Raw genomic sequence first — 9,195 nt, forward strand, 5'->3', positions numbered from 1 at the left:
GTGTATGTGTGTGGATTGTTGTTTGGTGTGCTTGTGTTGTGTGTATGTGTTTTGGAACAGCAATTTTTTTCCCTAGGGAAAAAAATCTCTGTTCTGACAGTTCCAAATTGTAAGCTTTTCCTTACATAAGGTCAATTAATCACCATTCACTTTTCTAAGCGGTCGGTGATCTAATATAGACCCATTTAGTAAGCATACATAAGACAGCAGCCTTTTTTTTTTTTTTTTAATTAAGGCAGTGCTTCACAGTAGCTTAATAAATACTGGCGTTAAGCCACAGACTTGATAGGGGGCTCTTCTCATACATTAATACCCTGTTGGAGAATGTCTGCCCATTTTCTAACATTCATTATTTCACTTTAGCCATACAAGATTGAGTATTAGTCCATTCTTTTCTGATTTACTTATTCAAACAACATATTGATATTATTGAGTGTTTCTGTTCCTGCAAAGAATAATGGCATTTCTTAAATAAAGCAGGATGGAACTGTGAAGATTCAATCCTATGACCAGGAAATTCTTTTATATGCACTGTGGTTTAGCTGTATTATTTGACTTCATTAATATGTCAATAAATAATCTATTTCAGGTCCCTTAATGATGATTGTGGAATATTGTAAATATGGGAATCTTTCCAACTATCTGAGGAGCAAAAGAGGTGATTTCATTATATACAAGGTAGGTTATAACATGGTGAGCTATGCCATATGTGAGTGAGCAGGCCTGCTCTGCAAACACAAATAAGCACAGTTGCATATATATAAAACAATCATGGGACTGCCTTATTCTGAGTTTAATTTTCTGCCAGGAAAAACAAATGTTGCCTATGGTATTTGGTGAAATATCAGGAGAAATATAACATACAGTAAAATAGATTGTGGGATACACAACTGCTATTTGCTCCACTGTCACCATTTTATTCCTCTTCCATTTAACTAGAACAATTTATTTGCTGCTTGGAATCATGTTTTTTCTTTTGACGAGACTAAACTTTCAAGGCCTTAACTGTCTTCTTATACACTGCCTTTGCTAGCTGTATGAAACTCCATTAGTTTAAGGATGTAATGGTGTTACTCTTTTAGTTGCCATTTATGTTTCTACATAAAAACAATACTGAACTCATCTTCAAAGCAATCATAGAAATAACCCAAAGAAATTCTGGTTCATAGGCTGGTACTAGACTATCAGCCCTAGGGCCTATACAAGCCTAGCCATAACAATTCCCTGGCTATTTCTTCCCACACTATTTACTTCCTGGACCCCTGTCTAGCAGGGTGACTGATGTAATCCCCTGGGTGAATTTCCTTTCTCCCATCCAATCGTCAAGGTTCCTTTTGAAGAGGGCCAAAGAGGCGCTCTGCTTGACATGTATGGGCAGTCTATTCCAGAGTTTGGGGAGTCTCTGGGTCAGGAACCTGTTCCCTCCAGCATGTTTTGTTTATTGTGATGACAAGGTTTAGATCCCCAAAGCGTGTGGCTCTGAGGGTTTGGGATTTCTTTAAGTGTAGCATATCCAAAAGCTCTGGGTTTGGCATGGCCTTGTATGTTAAGCAGAGATCGCCTCTGAGTAGACGATATGCGACAGAGTATAGCTGGAGTTTTTTTAAGGCGGTCAGTGTAGGACATCTGCTTTATGTCTGTGATTCTTTTAGTGAGGTATTTCTGTGGCCTTTCCATTTGTTGCATACGTCTTGAGAGGTACATACCAAATGGGGCATTGTATTCTATAATGGGTCTAAGGAGGGATGAGTACAGTGGGACAATGGCTTCCTTTTTTCTGGATGAAAAGCCCATAGTGATGAGGTGTGCCACATAAAAGGATTTCCTGACTGTTCTGGCGATGTGGTAATTGAAGGTGAAACCACTGTCCACCTGTGTCCCTAAATCTCTTATCACACTTTCAGTGTTTAGTGTACTGCCACTTATGTGGTAATTCACGGGTACATGTTTTTTCCCAAAGGGGAGAACTATACATTTCTTGGCATTGAGCTTGAGCCCATGGCTCTGGCACCAAGCATATGTTTCTGTAAGGCCCTTTTGCAGAGTATCCACATCATTTGGAGATTCAATAATGGCTCCCAGTTTGCAGTCATCTGTGAACTTTGTTAGCCAGAGTCCCTTAGTGTTGGCCTGTACTTCAGAGAAGTAGATTCCAAACAAGACTTCTTGTCTGGTCTTCTGTTTGAAAAATATTACTCCCCATGAACAGTAAAACTGAGCCAAACTCTTCTCACAATATTTCCAGAATAGAAGTAGCATTCCAATTCAAGTCATAGTTCACTGACATTATAACATTTACTAAAGTGACTCCTTCTGTGACTCCCTATGCATATTACCTCTACCTTGTTAACTCATCTACTTTCATCTTTCAGGCCATCTTAATTGCCTGTATATAAAACAAAACAAAAACTCCTACAACCACTATGAGCCAGGTCATCATCTGCCAATAACCTCCCAGCAGAATACCTCAAAACTGCAGCTGATACTATAGCCTACTGTTTTGCTATTCTTATAAACAGATCAGTACAAGAAATCCAATGTTCCATCCCTTTGGAAAAAGCATACATTATTCAGCTCTGAATTGTTAAACTTTTGACCTATAGCTATATTACCCTCGCTGTCTAAAATTCCAGAAAAATGTATTCAAAAGCAAATACTCCAGTACCTCCTCTGTGAACTCTTCCACTTCTCCACACAACATATTTTTGGTCCTGGCCACAGCACAACCTCTGCCCTACTAACCCTCACAAACACAAATCAACAAAAGCAGGAACAGTGGCAAACATGATTTCTCTTTGTTCAATGACTTCTTTAAAGCTTTCAGCACTGTCTCACATATCAACCTTCTGTAACAAATGGATTGTGTAGGCCTACTCCAGAGTACTGACAACAGTTCAGTACTAACATCAATTAATCTGTAAAATGGCAACACACTCTCTCCCGTTCCTTGCCAGTTACTCTTGAAGTAACCTAGGAATCTATTCTTGCCCCTGTTCTCTAATGTTTTCATTACCAATTTGTACACCACCTTACAAGACGTACTGTTAATCTACTGCATGGATGATTCAATCCACAAATGGCCTAAGTCTTCAACAATCACACAAGAAGCTTTTACTGCCATTGAAAATTGGGTCTGCAATACACAACTACTGCTAAACCCTAAAAAACTAAGTTATTCCTTCTACACACACAAAAAAAAAAAATGTAAAATGACCTCCTTCAGTAATGCAGTAATAGGAGTGTTTCGGTATGTTACGCTTTTAGAGATGTTAATAGATGAAAATCTTAAATGTGATCGACACATTCAACACACAATTAAAAGACTCACCAGAAAGTTGGAATGTGATACCAGGCTACAAACTTTCTTACTAAAACCTCAAAAACAACCTATGCTACTACGTACCTGTTGCTGCCTTTTATTGGGCACCAGTCCTCACTAATCTTTGGGTTACATAAAGAAAGTACCGTTGTGTAAATCTTACCATAAGAGTAGATGACATTTGCTTCACTGTTGCAATATTCTTTACGATAGGAAACCGCTGCCTAGGGCAGCCTGTAGTCAAGGCCAGTATACTAAGGCCTATAGGTTGTAATGGGTACACTGTACATCACATGTATGGGCATAAAGGTGATGTCCAGACATACCATCGTCAGAACTGAAAAAGCCCCAGTAGGAACAACAGTCTAAGGATACTAGTAGGTAACAAGCACATCCAACAGTGATAAGGAGGACATCTACTCTTATGGTAAGATTTTACACAACTGTACTATGTCCTTCCATATTACTGTTGCAATATTTTATACAATAGGGACAGTACAATAGCTCAGGAAGTAGATTGGGAGGAGGAAGGGCCAACAGAGCCCTTAAGAAATCCATGAATAATGACCCTGGCAAAACCAGCTCTAGTTTTAGAAATGACATGCAACTTGTAGTGCTTGGTAAAAATATGCACAGAAGTGCAGGCAGCTGCCTCAAGAACAGAATTATCATCTAAACTTTTGAAAAGAAGTACCAGAAGAGGCCACAGCCCTAGTAGAATGAGCCTTAACAGAAGAAGGAAGGCTCTTCCTATGAAGGAAATAACAAAAGGAAATGGCTTTAAATATCTAAGAAGAAATGGTTTGCTTGAAACATCCACATCTAAAGATCTAGGATAAAAGGAAACAAAAAGCTGTTCAGATTTAGGAATGGTTTTAGTTTTATCTAAATAATATCAGAGTTGTCTGTGCAAATCCAAGGTGCATAAAAATAACTGATTGTGACAAAGGGAAAAAAGTGGGTAAATGAACAGACTGTTTAAGAGACAACTCATTAACCACCTTGGGCATAAAAGAAGGTTTAGTGTGAAGGGGCACCCAGTCCTTAGGAAAAAAAAAACAGAAAAGGACAACAGCCATAATGGTGTGCAGCTCAGACTCCCATTTGGCAGAGATAAGAGCTAAAAGAACAGTCTTCCAAAAATAATGCTGTGAGGAAGCTGAAGCAGGAGGCTCAAATGGAGGTCCCGGAGAGGAACAGGCTTCCTGGCACCACTGATGAGAAGGACACCTTTAAGAAATTATCTAATTTGGTTACCTTGGAGCTTTTCTCCCCGGGCCTCCACTGAAAATGGACATGTATCCAGTCGACTATCCCGGTCAACAAATGTAAAATAAATAAATAAAATAAGAAACTATTTGGTCTGATATCTACAGGCCAAAGGAGGAGTCAAAGGCAAACAAGTAGAAAGAGCTGACAGGTGGGCTTTAACAGAAGAATATACCAACCCAGCATTGAGCAATTCACACAAATAAGAGACAAGCAAAGGAACATCCACAGTAAGTGGATCCAGGGTACGAGAGAGACACCAGATAGGAAATCTCTTCTATTTGAACAAATAAGATTTCCTTGTAGTGGGTTCCATAGCCTCCTGCAGGACCTGAAGCACATCCTCAGAAAAAATGTGTCTGAAGGGAATCAAAACCTTATCATCCACAATGTCAGTTGAAGAGTGGACAGGTGGGGATGGATGAGTCATACCCTGTCTTGTGCGAGTAGGTCCACCCTGTGAGGTAACTTGTGATGATTTTCCTTGGCTAAATGCAGATGATAAGGGAACCAATGCTGTCTGGGGCAAAAGGGAGTCACCAGCAAGATTTTGGGAACATCCTGTTTTATCTTGAACAGGGCCTTAGGTATGAAACGGGAGAGGATGGCATAAAGAAACATCCCCTTCCAAGGGTAAGACAGGGCATCCACCTTCCTGGTCAGAAGCCATGGGACTCTGGTGCAAAAGTGCAGAAGTTGTCTGTTCAGAAGAGGCAAAGAATTCTACTTGAAGAGTACCCCACTTGTGGGCAATGTCCAGAAACATGCCCATGTGAAGCATCCACTTGTGGGACTGTGTTATGGACCTGCTCAGAGAATCCACCACTATGTTCTGATGTCAGGAAATATAAACTGCCTGAAGAGTCACCTCACACTGTGTAGCTAGATCCCATGGGGATGGATGGGAGGTTATACCAAAAGAACTTATCAGGCTAATGTATTTCAGGTTATGTTGAATATCTTAAGCCATAGTCCAAAATCTGATAGATACTGGTTTAGATGTTGACAGAGCCATGCAATTTAAGTCTGTGCTTCTCATATTGCGAGGGTCATTAACTGCTTCATCTTTTCAAGAGAACATCTACAGTTTTACTTCAACTGGCATCTAATTTGTGGTTATTTGTTAATGGATTGAAGATATCCAATTCCAGTTTCCTGTTACAGATGTTAAGGTCCTGCCATTATCATTCTAGGGACCTCTGTTAGCTCACTGATGATGATTGGATGGGTAATATTGGCTGCTCTTGTCTTGCTAATGTTCATGCTATCTGAATTTCTGAGGTTTCGCACTTAGTAAGGGATCAGTTCAGCTTACAAAGCTAGAAAGCACTGCGTTAAAATAACTTCTCTACCAAAGTAGATTCACTGCCTTGATTACATATGCTACGAAAGTAAGATGGAATTAAATGTCCTTCATAAATGCACCATTGGACGGCACAGTGGTGCAGCAGTAGTATTGTCGCCTCACAGCAAAAGGTTCTCCAGATCGCTTCTTGGGTGGAGTGCCCTCTGTGCAGAGTCTGCATGTCCTCCCTGCATTCATGTAGGTTTCCTCCGGGTGCTCCGGTTTCCTCCCACATTACAAAGATGTGCATCTGGAGCATTTCACCCTGGGCCTCCGCTGAAAATTGGCTTTATTAAAAGTCAGACTTTCCCGGTTAACAAATCTTAAATAACTAAATAAATAAATAAATAAAAATAAACGACTAACAGTCCATAGTTGCGGTACAGCAGTAGTATTGTCACCTCACAGCAAAAGGTTCTCCAGATCGTATCTTGGCTGGAGTGCCTTTGTGTGGAGTCTGCATGTCCTCTCTGCATTTGTGAGGGTTTCCAACGGGTGCTCAGGTTTCCTCCCATGATACAAAGACATACGTCTGGAGCATTTCTCCCTGGGCCTCCGCTGAAAATTGGCTTTGTTACAAGTCATACTTTCCCAGTTAACAAATCTTAAATAAATAAATAAATAAATAAATAAAAATAAATAAATGACTAACAGTCCATAGTTGCATTGTCACTTCACAGCAAGATGTTCTCTGGTTCAATTCTCAGCTGGGGCGCCTTCTGTGTGGAGTCTGCATATCCTCACTGTGTTCATGTCAGTTTCCTCCAGGTGCTCCAGTTTCCTTCCACATTGCAAAGACATGCATCTGGAACATTTTCCTTCTGGGTCTGTGCTGAAAATTGGCTTTGTTCCAAGTCAGACTTTCCCGGTAAACAAGTATTAAATAAATAATTAAATATAACTGGCATATAGCTTGTGTTCCTAAAAGAAATCTGTAGAATGAAATTAACTTCTGTTTGTATGCTTGGTTGTAAAATCCTTATATTTTAACAACTATGGTAAGTTCAGTAGCTTAAACTCACAGTATATTTTAATTTGTTTTATAACATGTTTTTTCGCCTTTTTATTTTGCATATGTTTAAGATGGGTATGGCTAAAATTGAAACTCAGTGGTGCAGTCTGCTCGATTCAAAAAAAAAAAAAAAGGCATTTCTGCTACTGTATCAACCTGTAGGGGTGGCTGCACATTCACCCTAACTGTATGGCTGCCAACTATTTCCATTTAGCAAGGAAATGAATTGGACAAAAAAAATTCATTTGATTCGGTAATCCCATTTGAAAGTTGCTGTCATCCTTCAACTATACTCAAAATCAATTCTACTGTTGCTAAATGACAACATTGATATACATTATTTTGTCCTATGTTTATAGAGTTTACATGGCAGAAGCAGTCCATGAACCATAATCATCTTGCCAATACTCACCCTCATAGGGCACCTCCTTTCTGCATGAGGACAAAACGAGAAAAGTCCAGGTTGAGTTTACAGGCACCTATCCAATTATCAAGGTTTATATTAAAAGAAAGCCAAGGCATCCTTTCCTTTGTACAACAGAAGACTATTCCAAACATGAGGGAAAGACCGAGAAATATATCTGTCCCTTCAGCAGGTCTTAATTATGTTGATGGAGAGTCATTTAATCCAAATGTTTGTGAAGCCATTTGCTTTGCAGAAGTGTAGGAGATTGAGGAGGACTGGATCCTTAACGGGCCAGAATACTAGACATAAATAGCTGTAAAAGAGCCTACATGAGACAGATTACAGGGACAGAGCTTCATACAAAGCATCTTTAGTTCAGTGATATTTTTTGTTAGGAAACTCTGTGGTCTTTATAGCCATGTGATGTGCTTTGGTGGATACTTTCTAAAGTGAGCATTATAACTGATCTGACAGGACAAAATTTAGAGAAATGATCTTTTAATTTGCAATTTGTATCTATTTGTGCATAACAGAAGAAATGGAAACGTATGTTTAATTTCTTTGCCATGTTTATCTGTTGATGCATTATAAAAAGGCAAATGGAGTATTAAGAATTGTGTCCGTTATTTTTTTGTTTCACTGCAATAGCAGTCACTGGATAACTCTGTCCAAACTGAGCCAAGCTTAAACCTAGATGATTCTAATAGCGACCTGATGGAGCTGATAAAGAGGAGACTGGAGAGCGTTGCCAGTACAGGAAGCTCGGCTAGCTCCGGATTCGTGGACGATAAAAGCTACAGTGACTCAGAGGAGGAAGAAGAAGGTAAAAAGGAAACTACATTTCTTCCTAGTCACGTAAAAATGAGCATCTGTGACACTGATGCTTAGAGAGGGATTTTCATATGGTGGATTTAAATGATTAGTTTTGCTATAAAATCTGAGTGTAAATTCAGACACTCTAATGAGCAGAAATGAAGAAAAATAAACTTTTCCTTAAATTTCAAATTTAAAATGACAGTCTTTGTGGTCAGCTATCTTTTGTTCTTCTTTCTGCCTTGAAATAATATACCAATTAGCATGCATTTTGAATTAGAAAGAGATAAGGCTTAGGAGCAGACTACAAATCCATCAACTGCCATTCTTGTATTAATAATGCATTCCCCTTAATACTTAATTTATCCAAGAAAGGAGGTTGCTAAATATTAAATTTCTGTTCTGTAAATTTAATCCTGCCTTATGATCATTTAAGTTGTCTTCCCTCATTCCGAAATTTGAAAATGCACAAAGTCATTCATGAAGCTAATATTCTTCTTTTGATGGCATTTTTTTTTAGTTTTGTTAAGCCACTGTCTTGGTAGGCATGTACATACATTGGTCAATGGAATGTCAATTAACATAAATTCAAGAAATATGCAAAAACAGCTTCTAGTTTTATTGTTAGGAAACATGGATTGTGAAGGAACTAAAACTGTGTTTTATTTTATACTAGTTAATATCTAAACACTGTAACAAGTAACTGCTCTAGATGCAAGATAGCAGTGTGCAGGGAAGTACTCCAAAGCATTAGTGGAAGCTTGCAGTGGTACCCTGACTTAATGGTTAAAGACGGAAAAGATTAGAGTTGTCTAGACATACACAACTGGATAGCAACAGTGAGCATAAACGTCTCAAATACAGACTATGATGATGTGGTACATTTCTGAACACAAGAAGATACGGAGCACGTCATTTGAAAATGTGTCAGAGATAACACCAAATAAAAAAGTAGGAAGCCATTTTTAATTAAGTATGGTAGCATAGAATGAGTTGCATGAAAGTGAATAATTAAATTAGATTAACTGCAA

General features: G+C 38.8%; 1 protein-coding gene across 3 annotated transcripts in view; it reads left to right on the forward strand.

Moving 5' to 3' along the window:
• LOC122790141 (vascular endothelial growth factor receptor kdr-like) overlaps positions 1-9,195 on the forward strand; it is a 674,216-nt gene that overhangs the window by 554,760 nt on the left and 110,261 nt on the right. For 2 of the 3 annotated variants that reach the window (XM_044057728.1, XM_044057730.1), the window contains exons 20-21: positions 590-678; positions 8,000-8,174. In XM_044057728.1, the coding sequence (XP_043913663.1) occupies positions 590-678; positions 8,000-8,174 (264 nt within the window). The remainder of the gene's footprint in view (positions 1-589; positions 679-7,999; positions 8,175-9,195) is intronic. The other variant, XM_044057729.1, reaches the window with a different exon arrangement.

Source organism: Protopterus annectens, chromosome 15.part0 (genome assembly GCF_019279795.1).
Source record: "Protopterus annectens isolate FY-2018-M chromosome 15.part0, PAN1.0, whole genome shotgun sequence".
NCBI classification, from domain to species: domain Eukaryota; kingdom Metazoa; phylum Chordata; order Ceratodontiformes; family Protopteridae; genus Protopterus; species Protopterus annectens.